Source organism: Artibeus jamaicensis, unplaced genomic scaffold, assembly GCF_021234435.1.
Source record: "Artibeus jamaicensis isolate MK-2021 breed Jamaican fruit bat unplaced genomic scaffold, CSHL_Jam_final scaffold_1964, whole genome shotgun sequence".
Lineage (NCBI taxonomy): Eukaryota > Metazoa > Chordata > Mammalia > Chiroptera > Phyllostomidae > Artibeus > Artibeus jamaicensis.
The window spans coordinates 32,755,563-32,768,981 of record NW_026522030.1 but is presented as its reverse complement, the minus strand read 5'-3'; the positions used below and the strand labels follow the sequence as shown (position 1 = coordinate 32,768,981).

At 46.1% G+C, this 13,419-nt stretch overlaps 1 protein-coding gene across 3 annotated transcripts in view; it reads left to right on the top strand.

Annotated features, from left to right (window-relative positions):
- The first annotated feature begins 444 nt into the window (after positions 1 to 444).
- PCSK5 (proprotein convertase subtilisin/kexin type 5) overlaps positions 445 to 13,419 on the top strand; it is a 419,085-nt gene continuing 406,110 nt past the window's right edge. For all 3 annotated transcript variants that reach the window (XM_053656428.1, XM_053656427.1, XM_053656430.1), the window contains exon 1: positions 445 to 1,135. In XM_053656428.1, coding sequence (XP_053512403.1) covers positions 944 to 1,135 — 192 coding nt within the window. In that variant the 5' untranslated portion in view covers positions 445 to 943. The remainder of the gene's footprint in view (positions 1,136 to 13,419) is intronic.

Genomic DNA, 13,419 nt, shown 5'->3' with positions numbered 1-13,419 from the left:
ATTAATAAAGTGAAAACCTAAGGTTTTTTTTTGTTGGCAATTGACAAGCAAGTGACCTCCTTAAATACTAGTTGCTTAAGATCTGAGTGAGGATGAATGAATCTTCAGGGCGCCTGACTTGTACCAGCGTGTAAATCTCTTTAGTCTTTCTGGAAGTGGCGGTAAATTCATAGAAATTTAGGAGGGAGGAGAAAGAAGGAAGTAAAACCAAGATGCTTACACTGGAGCTACCTTCCCAGCCCTTTGGAAAGTCTCGCTTTACTGCCGGGGACTCTGGAGGTTACAGCTGACAGAACCCAGCGGCGCTAGGACCTGGTTGGCGTCTGGCTGGGACTGCTGTCGGGCGGGCAGGCGGAGGAGGGAGAGGAGGAGGGGGAGAGAGTATGTGGGAAAGGAGGGGTGTTAAGGGGGGCGGGGGGGAGTCATTTATGCAGAGCAGGCGCTGCTGCCATTGCCGCTCACTCTCCCCGCGCGCTGTTTGGAGCTGGAGGAAGCGCAGGGAGCGAGCTAGCGAGCGCTGGGAGCCCGGGCCAGCAGAGGGGGCACCCGGCCGCTGCCAGTACTGCCGCCTCCGCGGCGCGCTGGGGCCCTGGGAGGAGTGAGGACTAGTGGAGCTGAGCTTGGCGAGATCCGACTGCTGGAGGGCGCCCGCCCCGCTCAGCCGCCTTCTGCGCGCGAGCAGAAGAGCCCTGGCCGTTCGCCCCGAGAGCCAGAGGGCTAGGAGCAGGTCCCTGCAGCCCAAGGGATGGTCTAGGAGCCGGTGTGAGGCTCACTTGCTCTGCTCCCAGCCGGGATTCACCGCCTCCTGCCGATCTCCCAGGACTGCGAGCCGCGGAGGTCGGGGGCTGCGCGCCGGGGAGGCACAGGCCGAAGAAGTTAGTTGTGCGCGCGCCGCTTAGTGCGCGGAGCGAGCGAGCCAAGGAGGTAGCGAAGCGCCGGGGCCATGGGCTGGGGGAGCCGCTGCTGCTGCCCGGGACGGCTAGACCTGCTGTGCCTGCTGGCGCTGCTTGGGTGCTGCCTGCTCCCCGTGTGCCGGACGCGCGTCTACACCAACCACTGGGCAGTCAAAATCTCCGGTGGCTTCCCAGAGGCCAACCGCATCGCCAGCAAGTACGGCTTCATCAACATAGGACAGGTAACCACAGAGTGGTCAGCCCTCGGCCCAGAAGCTGCCCTGCGAAGGGGGGAGGGGGGCGATCCTCTTTGACATCGCGCTTCTTGTCCCCTTCTCATCAAGCCCCCTTCCCTCTCTCTTAGATGTGCTCTTGCGGCTGTTGCCCGAACTCTTGAGCGATGCTCTTTTTTCCATCTCTTTCTCTTACACAGAAATTCACAGCCCCCCAAAGTTGCTGGGGTTTGCGTTTTGTTTCCTTGTTTCTTGCAAGCTGCGGGGGACAGGTAGGGTCTCGGGAAAAATCATGAATGAATTCTTCCGTGGTGGTTTCAGATCCAAGCAGACCTTTTGACATGGAAAGTCAGGGAGCACTAGTAGCCTGAGATTTTTTGAGCTGGGGGAGGTAGGAGGTAAGTACGGCCCTGGTGTCGGCCCCTTCTGGTTTTTGAGACCTGGAGTTAGAGGGAGGCGGGGAAGGGAAAGCCTTTCCAACTTGGACCTGAATTTAGCCTAGAAAGAAGTTTCCTCTTTGGGGGCAGAAGAGATGCTGGGCGCTGGAGGCTCAGGAGGCGCTGGAGGCTCCGGGATTGGAGCTAGAAGGAAGGAGAGAGCGGAGGGAGGGAGAGGGGGCCGGACCCAGCGTGAGCACAGGTTTTTGGGGAACCCTCCCGGCTTTTTGGCCTCTCGTGGGGGATCTGCGTGTGGGCTCCTGGAGAGGGGAGGTGGGAAACGTCCCTGACCCACTGACTGGGTTCTGCTCTGGGAAAAGGGCGAGTCTTCTCCCAGAGATTGAGCGGAGCCCGGAGGTGGCGCAGGGCGAGAGTTGGGCGGGCAACGGGTCACCGATATGTTTGTGGGGTACCTCTCGAGGGCTTTCTGCAGAGCTGCTTCGCTGGGGGACAGTAAATTGAATGGTGTTATGAGGATGATTGTTAGCGCAACAGATTAGGAAATACCACCGGGCTAAATGATCTTGGCTTTCTCTCTTTCCTGCAAGAGATGGGGTGGAGAAGGCTGTGCAAGCGGTCCCAGAAAGTGCCCCTGTCCCCAAATACTCACATCCCCACTGGCTTCCCTGGGGCTGGCGGGAGGAGGATGCCCTGGCCAGGTCCTTTGGAGACCCGGGTGGGAGGCAAGGGTGCTGGGGGCACCCTCGCACCAGATGCGCTTCTGGGACTGCTGGGTACACACGTGCCCTGCATGCCCTGCCTGGGTGAAGTGAGAGGAAGGGCTAGCTGAGGCTGGCTGCCGAAGCAAGACAGCACAGGCGATTTCTGATGTCATTGAGCTCCACGTCCAGGACTGCGAGCCATGCAGCCTAGGGACGCCACACCTAGAAAGGAGAGAGGTGGCAGAGCTGCTGTAGCAGCATTTAGGAAGAGCTAGGGAGTGCCGGGGGTTTGGAAGAGCAGCAGCAGGAAGTCGCATACTTCGCTGGTCCAGAAGGGAGATAACGTTCCAGAGCAATGTTCCAGAGCTAGGCAAGGGACAGTCTGTACCATCTACCTCACCCCAAACGCACACCTGGAAGGAAGTCAGGGAAGCCAGCCAGATTTTGTTGCCTGAGTGCCTGTCATCTTCAGGAGAGTTCATTTCAAATGGCTTGTTAGGATCCTGCTGGTAGAAAACACTGAGCCTGCTCCAAGTCTTTTTTTTACATGAAATTGTGTGCTGCATGTGATTCAGGTGTGACTGGGAAGGTTAACACTGAAACTAGTCATGCTGATCTTTCCAGAGGGTTCAGCAAATGTTGAGCATCTCCCATATACCAGGCATATTGGGAAGAATAAGTTCTCGGACATATACTGCCTCCATAAACTAAAAAACAACTATTTTGGTGGATATTACTTCACATACAGCAAAGAGGAAGCAAGACTAGAGAAGCTGACAGGCACAGGGTCATCCAGCTATGATTCAGAGCTAGCTCTCTCTGGTCCAGGCCTGATCCAACTTGACTCTGGTCTTTTAGAGAATCCCTCCATCCTGTGGGGTGGGGGTGGGGAGGTGGGGGTGGGAGGGAAAAAGCAAAATCCATGTTTCCTTGAGTTCTCACTTAGTGGCTCAGTAGCCTGGACGCAAATATCTAGTCTTTAATTCAAACAGACCTGGACTTCTTGAATCTAAAGAAGCTTCATGACTTGCAAGGACCCAGAGACCTACATCTGAATGAATTTGTTACATAGACTTAGAGACTGTAGAACATGGCAAAGTGAGAGAGGAACTTTTGTCACCAAACGTGCTTTTGAACAAGCAACATTGCAGTGTCCTGCAACCTCGCCTGACTTTTTACAAAGCCTGCTACCATGGCTTTTCATTTAAAAAATAACACTAAGAAAATTTACATGCAAATACTGCCCAACACTATTTATGGTGTGTTTGTTTGTTTGTTTTTTACAAGGCCACTGGGGAAATTTAGAGCTTACAGAAGTTACTGAGGACCCCTTGAACCAAAGCCATAAGCAGTGTAAAAAGATCAGCTATTCTTACAGTGTAAAGGAAAGCATTTCCTTTGCAGATCAAAGGAGAGTAACCCTATGCTAAGTCCTTGGGGTGGTAAATTGAGTTCACACCTGCAATATCATTGCACTGTAAGGGCCAAACGTATTTCTTATCCATTCTTAACTGCTCTGACCTTTTAACACTTTAGACCTCCTTTTGTTATTCTTTCTCTCCACCAATAAACCAGCTGTGGTTCAGTTGAGGGCAGTAACTAATTTGCAAATGCCCCTGGAATGTTGTCCTGTTTTTTCCCATTTGTGCTTGGGGTTCCCCCTCATGTGTCACAAATTGGAACTGAGACCTGTTGTTGTTTCTGAAGTCCTGGTAGTATTTTCGATATCCTCGGTGTAATATTTTAGGTGAGTAAGGCAGTGAATTTTCACCACAGTATAGGAGCAGTTTCTGACTATCAGAATTTCAGAGTAATGTTTTGTATAGCATCTTAGCATTTACAAACCACCAGAGATAAAGTTTCTGGCCTGGAGATTTCTACAGAACAGAATGGGCGTGCCTCTTGTGTGCATGAAAGATAGGATGTGCAGAGTGACACACGGCAGGCAGGCAGGCAGGCAGGCAGGCAAATGGGCCAATGGAATGTGCTTGACTTCCTGGAAGGAACAGTAAGGAGGGTTCCCCCCCCCTTTGGTTACAGAGATACACTATGTTTGGGTATGTTTTCACATAATGTTTGTTTTGTCAATTGTTATGCGTTGAAATTCTGAAGTGATACTGTAATTATTAGTAGTAGTTGTCATGTCAGCATATATCGTATTTTGCTTGGTATTGGTGGCAGCTGTAGTGCGCCCTGTCTTCCTTCCCCTTTAAGCCTTGGCTCCTAGCTCCCTCAGGATCTGTCTAGTATGGCCAGCACCTGCTGAGCCAGGTGAGAGTGGATGTGCCTGCCTGCTGGCCTGCACCGGCATGGAAAAGAGGGCTTCGTCCTCCCTCACTAATTGTGTGCTCTGACCCTTCCAACTAACAATGGTGACTAGAGAATAGAAATGACATGAAGGCATAATACCTGGCCTAATGTTCATTGTGAACCTTTGGACTAAATCTACAATCTGGGAGGGATTGATTTCTGGTGATTTGAACCCAGGAAAAAGGTCCCCTGTGAAGGTTATTTGCAATGGGCAGAAGCTGTATTTATCCTTCTGCAAATTACTTATACTCCCTGATTCCGAGCAGAGGTTACCAGCAGCAGAAGCCCCTCCTCCAACCATGTAACTTATCTTAAGCCAGATTCTAGAAGGATCTAGCCATATTCAAGCAATAGTGGGGGAACATTTCACCTGGAGTTCCCATTGAAAGCATAGACTTAGAAACTCCATTGATGCCATTTGCAAGGTCTATGAAAGCAGTGAAGTCTTTGAACTTAATGGAGCCCCTGCTCCTTCATCTGTAAAATGATAAATCTCTGGATAATAGAGTGAGTTAACTATGCATTGCTCAGCACATAGTCGTGCAGTGAAAGTTGTGTTGACTCTGAATCTGAAATAAGCAGGACTCAAGTTTGATTTAGATAGGGAGAAAGAAGGACCTTTTTTAAAAATAGGAGTTGCAAAAATGTGAAGATCAAGAAAATAAAATTTTGGTGGTGGCTGAGTTAAAAGCTAAACCAGAGCTTTGTGGACAGGGAAAATGGTTTTCTATTTCAACTAATGACTTAAACTAGTTTTCTGTTGGATTCTAAATACTTCTACCAGATTTCCCACGGCAGTGCCCTCCTCTCTGGCAGGTCCTTGTTGCAGCCTGTTAAATATTATAGGACACGCTTGTTGGAGATGGAAGAAAGCGAAGAAACTATTGGAAGACTGATTATTTTATTTTATTTTATTTATTTATTTTTAATATTAAATTTTATTTAGTTATTTTTCAAGTACAGTTTTTTTATCTATTTCTCACATCACAGCACCCCCCTGCCCTATCTCCCCCCTCCCTCCCATTCCCCCCCCCAGTCCTCATCCCTGTGTCTTTCATACTTGTTCCTCAAAATCCCTCCCCCTTTTTCCCCTTAAGTTCCCTTCCCTCTCCCCTGTGGTCGCTGCCCACTTGTTCTCTATTTCAGTGTCTTTGTTTTTATTCTGTTTGCTTGTTTGTTTTATTCTTTAGCTTCCTGTCAAAGGTGAGATCATATGGTATTTGTCTTTCAACACCTGGCCTATTTCACTCAGCATAATGCTTTCCAGTTCCATCCATGTTGTTGCAAAGGGTAGTAGCTCCTTCTTTCTCTCTGCTGCATTGAATTCCATTGTGTATATGTACCACAATTTTTTGGACCCATTCGTTTACTGATGGGCACCTAGGTTGCTTCCAACTCTTGGCTATTGTAAATTGTGCTGCTATGAACATTGTGGTGCATAGGTTCTTTGAAATTGATGTTTTAGGATTCTTGGGGTATAATCCTAGCAGTGGAATTGCTGGGTCAAAAGGCAGGTCGATTTTTATATTTCTGAAAAAATTCCATACTGTTTTCCATAATGGTTGTACCAGTCTGCAATCCCACCAACAGTGAACTAAGGTCCCCTTTTCCCCACACCCTCTCCAACATTTGTTGTTTGTTGCTTTGTCTATTATAGCCATCCTGACTGGTGTAAAGTGGTATCTCATTGTGGTTTTAATTTGCATCTCTCTGATAGCTAACGATATTGAGCATCTCTTCATGTGTCTCTGGATCTTCTGTATGTCCTCTTTGGAGAAGTGTCTGTTCAAGTCCTTTTCCCATTTTCTAATTGGGTTCGATGAGAAGACTGATTATTTTATAAAGCATCTTACCTTGGTACACTATGTTAGATCATGTGTGAATTTATATTTTGTTGAATTCTGACTGTAGTTTCTATGAGGAAAATGAGAAGCAGCATTTTCTAAATCAGTAGGAAGAGATACTTTAGCAGGAAGATCCTGAAATCTTCCTCTCTGCTGATTAATTTTGACCTGTGGGTGATGTGGGATGATTGAGAGGCGCATAAACAGGGGAGAAGGATTTCTGGGTGCATGTGGTTGGCACTAGAAATAGGGGACGTGGCTAGTCTGACGGGTTGTATGGGAGTGGGCTGTGCTCCCCAAGGGAAAATCTATACGCATTTTGTAACCACAACCAGTTGTTGTGGGAGCCCTAGGTTGATCCCTGTGTGATACATCTGGCCTTGCACAGGCAGAGCAGCTCTTCACACCCAAGGACCCCAGCCCTGACCTCTGCTGGCTGTCCTCACATGCGTAGTTCTCGTGAGCAGGGGGACCTTTCATGAGAAAAAGCAGTTCAGAGGGCTTGGCCTAACGATGGCAGTTCTGTTGCATTAACCTCATAGGCTAGGAATGACTTGTATGTGGCCACTGGGATTTTGGGGGTCTATTTGAAATGAACACTGCATTTTTATGAGCCCCAAGGCAGCTGCATTTGCCTTATTGCTATCTTTCATGAGCTTATATCCAGAGGTCCTAACCTTAAAGGTCAGCCAGAGAAGCAGGGTAGTGTGCTGGGATAATGTCCAGGGGTGTCTGACTCTTTGGTTAAGGGAGGGAGTCTTGACCCAGAAACATCCCCTGGGCAGGGAGGGGTATTTGTGTTGTCGGTTCAAGTTACGTGAAGTAGTGTCTGGGTTTACCCAAGGCTGAAGATTCTCCAGGCATTTCTCTGCCTGTGGAGACTTCATCCCTTGGCCAATTCAGGTCGGATTCATTGACAAAGAAGCTGACCTTGGCTTCCTGGATGGTAAAAATGAATGCTTGTCGACATTCATGCATGCTAGAAGATATAAATGTATGTGTGTGGATATGTAGTTGTAGATCTGCTAATTATTATTTTATCAAAGTTAAATTTGCATGTACTTCAGAGTGAAATCACTCGAGCAACGTTCTCACTAGTGTCAACAGATTGTATCTCTACATCTAAGGACACCAGGAAGGAACAATCAATGCCAATAAACTCCACAGCTTGGGCTAATCCTAGGAGGACAATGAGGCCAGAAAGAAAGCAAGACCAGCAGTCAGAAGGTTTGCCTGAAACTTCAGGGCTTGCCTTTTATTAATCAACCTGACTCTCAGTGCCTCATTTTGCAAACAGGAAGCCCTAACTCCTGCTCCATACCCCTCACAGGATTGCTCTGAAAACAAGTGCCCTCATCATGAATGTGAATATATAAATAAAATACGACTTAGGAAACATCACCTGATCAAGAAGGGACCTGAGGGGGAGGCCAGAGCTGCTCAAAAGGAATTCAGGGAGTGCTGGGGTTCCTAGAGCAACTTGTAGTTTTCTGGATTCTGTGACTGCCCCTGAGGATCCAGGGGGGACCCAAAGGGGAGGAGTCCGTGTCGCTCCAGATTCTCCCATGAGAGGATAGTCCAAGCCCTGGATAATATTTGGGGCTGGGACAACTGGGTAGAAAACCAACCAGCTAAGGTTCCCCATCTCTTGGCTGGACAGCTTAGGTTTATAAAGAGATTTACAACATGGTCACTGCAAGATTTTTAATTTAAAGAATCAAAGCATAGCCTTTTAGGTTTGACTCAGATAGGAGTAGGCATAGGAGAGTAGTGGGAACTAAAACTGAAATATAGACCAGCCCCTGAGGAGTGCAGATGGGACCCTTTTAGGTACAACTGTTGCAAGCCCAACTCCTACTGTTTACACCAAACTGATAAACAAGCAGATAAGGAAACAGGATCTGTTGGTTTAAACAGGCCCACATGCCTTTATGTGCATTTCTGAAAACTGAAGCTGGACCTTTTTGCAGCCACACCTTACCTGACCTGTACTTTCTTTGTGGCAAAACCTTTCTTGACCTGAACCAGCATTAATGAGGGCATCATTATTTACTCTTTTTTCGCAGAAATATTCATGAGTTTGATTATGGGGATGTTGTCCTTGAGCCAGGTGGAGGTGTGTGGAATACACTCTAGTGTGTGCCCCATTGTACCTTTCTCACCTGCAAAATCCTGAATTCTGAAACACACCTGGATCCAAGGGTTTCAGCAAAGCAGCGTTAGCCTGTCTGGTGGAAGCCGGAGGTAGTGCTGCTGCCTGGTACTTCTCTGCTGCCCAGCCCAGCTTCACTCCCAGACAGAGCCTTTCCCCCAAGCAGAAAAGCTCGTATGATTCTTAGAACCTCTCTCACCAGCATTGAAGTTAACCCCTGAAAAAGATTCCAGTTTGTCTTGATTGGGTCATATCTCTACTCCTGGCCCTGACACTTTGCCCATGGCTGTGGCAGTATGTAGGTGAGTCAGCGCGGGTCACATGACCATCCTTAAAGTGGGAGAGATGTTGACCTTTGATGGGCAGCCTGCCAACTGGGGAAGGACCTTTCCCCCAAAGAAAAAGGGCCTGCCATGACTTGGGTAAGGGAAAGCAGATGTGGGACAAGAACAAAACCCACTATGGATCAGATTATACAAGGCCTGAAATGCCTAGGGTAGGGAGTTTCGGCACTACTATGGAAGCTAAAGAATTATATGAAAGGTCCCTGAGAAGGGGGCAGCAACCTATTGATTCATCAGACCTGGGAACCTGCCTTGTATGGTGTATAAGACATTCTCTGCTCCCAAGGAGCCAGAATATTTTCCCCCATAACTATGGTTCAGCAAGACAAATACTAATGGAGTTATAGGTAGTAAAGTATGGTCAGTCATGCCAGGGGGCAGTCTGCTGGTAGCGGTGTGCATAAGGAACCAGAGGAGGTGGAGAGGCTATGGTGTCAGTAGATTATTGGTAATGGGCAGAGAAACTGTGAAAATGGAGATGAAATAGATTTGGAAGCTCTTGCAGAGATGGATTCCATCTGGCTTGGTCACCAAATGGAAGTGGAAGGTGGAGGGGAAGGTGAGGATGGCTGCAGAGTTTATACAGCCCTGGGACCAGGAGAATGGTGGACTCAACAGTCTGTAGGAGCACCAGGTCAGCCTTAATGTAGTTGAGATAGAAGGCCATGCACATAGAAATGTCCATTAGACAGGAGAGAATTTAGGATGGGAAAGACAAAGACTGGCGCACTCATCCTCAGCATCAGTGAAGCCGTGGAAGTGCACAGGGTTGCTAAGAGATGAGGCAGGAAGGGGGAGGAGGGCTGGGAATGGGGCCTAAAATGTCCACACCTAGGGGGCGGGGGGGTGTAAGGGGAGTGGATGAGGGGAAGGCCCTGAAGATAGTCAGACAGCAGCAGGAAGAGTGGAAGGCCCTTTAGAGGGTGTGCAATAGCAAGAAGTGCTGTAGAATCTGGAGAACTGAAACATGGCTGAAAGATTTGGTGAAGAGGAAGTTAGCAGCGCTCCGAGCACCAAAGCTTGAATGAATAGAGAGCCGGAGTTGGGGTTGAAGGGAAATACAGGAAACGAGTACAAAAGTTTTCATCATACATCTTCCCACCTACCTATGTTTTCTTCCTTGATCTCTTTCTCATCAATATACTGGGGTAGTTAAGATCACTGGTCTTCAGCCAGTGTGTTTGACTCCTCCTAATACTGCTACTCCTAGTCGGGGACCCTGGGCAAGTGTTGTAAGCCCCCTATGTCTCAGTTAAAAAAGAATGAATTGTATTTCCATGGTGGAATTGTTGTGTGGATGAGTTCAAAGCAGTTAAAATAGTACTTGGCAGCCCTGGCTGGTGTGGCTCAATGGATTGAGTACCAGCGTGTGAACCAAAGGGTCACCTGTTCAATTCTCTACGTGCTTGGGTGGCAGGCCAGTCCCTAGTAGGGGGCGTGCAAAAGGCAACCACAAATTGATGTTTCTCTCCCTCTCATAAAGAAAATCTTTAATTTTCTCATCTTTAATTAGAAAATCTTTAAAATAAAATAGTACCTGGCACATACTATATGCTCAATAAGTGTTGGTTATTATATCTTGTTTTTTTTAACCAAGTGATAATCAGTTTTTATATACTGTTTTCACTTAACATTATATCGTGAGCCTTTTTCCAGTGTTAGACAAATTTTAATGGCTGCATAATTGAGAGCACCATTCTGTTACAATTAATGTGGCTATATATCCCATTTTGTTCCAGATAGACCAGATTTACACCTGTGGTAAATCAGTTCACCTCCATTAAGTAATTTTTGCATCCCCTTTGACTTTCAAACATGTCTAAATTTGGAAGATGTATTTGGTCACTCTACCTGTATGCGCATTTGTGTGTGTGTGTGTGTGTGTGTGTGTGTGTGTGTGTGTGTGTGACCACATATCTCCCCTTCCATTACTTGGTGAGCTCTTATGTGCAGGGTGGTGCCCCATCACTGTCTGTGTCCCCAGCACCTAGCACAGCGGGTGGTGTAGGAGAAGCACAGTGGACTCTTGGGATACGAAGCTTAAAGGGCTCATGTAGAGAGGAATGGGTTTGGAAAGGAGAGAAAGATTGGTGTCTTGAGACCAAGAGAAATGAAGTAGAGATTCAGGGGAGTTCAAGTTGGGGAGGAAAGAAAGGAATAAGTGTGTGGACTGACCTGGATCTCATCAGCTACTTCAGAGGGGAAAGCCACCTGCAGAGAGAGCAGGGACCTGGGTGAAATTGATGTCTGGGTGTTCAGTGTTTTGGAACCTTTTTAGGGAATTCTGATAAGAATCAATGATCGGTGCCTAAGAATTGCCAAATAGAATGAGGTTATTTGCTGCTTATACTTAGTTAGTGCTGAGTAACGAATGCTTAAATGAATGAGTGAAAAAAAAAAACCCAATCTCCATTATTTTGTGCTTTTGTTTCTCCTGCTCAGTAATTTGAGATTAGAGAGGTTAAGAAAAGGAGTTGGAATTTACCAGGGTGAGAGAGAAGGCAGAAAGAGGTGAGAAAGCTGGGGATAAATATGGCGGGGAAGAATGGTCGTTGAGTACAAGGGGTACCACCTTGAAATGCTTGAGCACAGTGCCAGGTTTAAGGAGGGTTATGGGGTCAAAACAGGAGTCATGGACCAAAGGAGCAAGGTGAGTGCAGGGGCTGTGAGTTCAAAATGAGATGGAAGGCCAGTTTGGTAAGAGCGGTAGAAGTGGAAAGATGGGAGCCATCCAAGAAGGTCTTGTCTTTTCTTTTCTTTCTTCTCTCTCTCTTCTTCTTCTTCTTTTTTTTTTTTCTTTTTATAAGCTCCAGGTTGGAGCTAGTCTATACAATGACAAGGTAAGGTCCAAGGTGAGGATGTGCTGGAGGATTGATCGACTAGGTGGAGAACAAGTGAAGGCCAGCGGGTTAAATGGAGTAAAGACACCGTAAGGCTGGGAGAATGAAAGGGTTTTCCATTTGGATACAACGCAGACTCCAGGTAATTTGTGCTGGCATACACACTCGGCAGATAGATATGAAGTTTGCTCCATACTTCAATTCTCCTCTGATAAATGTAGGTATTATCTCTGCTTTACACATCTGTGCGCTGTTATTTGCACTGCAGGGCCTGTATCAACTTAAGGGATAAAGGCAGACACATGGGTGATTGCTTTTAACTCCCAAATGGGCCTTCCCATATTTGATTTGAGAACCGAAGATTGCACTGGACACTGAATATGGAGAAGAATATAAACAGAGAGTGTGAAACCAGAAATAATATTTAAGGATGATTTAAAATGGCATATGCCATGTCACATATTATGTTTATCTCCACCTTAAGCTGTACTGTAGTCTACTTTCCATTACAATAATTAAACCTATAATTGATTCAGGACATGTATTCTGTCCTTTATACACATTATTTTATATAATAAAATGAACAAGTTCTGAACATGTCTTTTAGGTTATTTGTCTAATCTTTACTGCCTTCTAGGAATATAGATATACTTTAAAATATGTTTTAAAATTATTTATAGATTTTTCTGTAATATTTTAGATTGCTCTGAATAATAGATTAATTTTGTTTGCATTTGTATGTTAATCTGATTGTTAATTTAGGGTTAGCATCACAAAGGAAGCATTAAGTTTCTAGTTTAATCTTCTGTTGTTATCTAAGAGGTTATTTGTGTCTTGGGATAATTATGTTCTGGATACCATGCCAGCACTGAAACCATTTAACTTTTATTAAAAGCACATACACACACCATATATATATTTGTACGAAGCACTTAAGATCTGATATTTTTGTAATAAGTACTCAAGGTCTGGTATTTTTCTCCTCAGAGAAGCTCTTCCAGCTGTAAAAATACACCAGTTCTCTCTGTATCGCGGTTCCCAGGGCTTATACCTTGTTTTCACTAGTTGAAGTTTCTCAACCAAAATAAAACCGGGCAGTGCTCTCTGGTGCAAATGCAGCGCAGGGCGGGGCAGTCCCGGGGCCTTTGATCTTACAAGCAGATACCCAAAACTGTAAATTTAGAAGTTTACTGCTTCCTTATCCTGGACCTATTCTAGTTGAATTTAACTCATGTGGGGTTTTTTTTTTCTGTGTGTGTGGAGGACCTCATTCATCAATTTCAGAGTTTTTCAAGAGAAAACTAAATTGTAGGCCACTTACAATTTATTACAGCCTAGCTTCCAGCAAAACCTTTTTCTCTGTTTTTTTTTTTTTAAACTCTGGAGCAGCTTTCAATTTGGTTAGTGCCTGTGAGCCAGTTTACCAAATGCTGCAATTCTTTGACTCGTCATTGGACAATCTCATTGCTTCTGGGCCAGTTGGATAGTGCTAAGTAGTTAAAAAAAACCCCGAAGCTGAAAAGAGGTGCTTCACATTCCCTTCTAGGTCCCACCCAGTCACAAATTTGCCACATACTCAGGAGCTGGTCACAGGTTTTCTCTGTCTTACATGACTAGTCTTATTCATTGTTTCATTAAGAAAATAATTATTGAAGGACACCATCAAGAAAGTGAAAAGACAACCCATGGAATGGGAGAAAATAT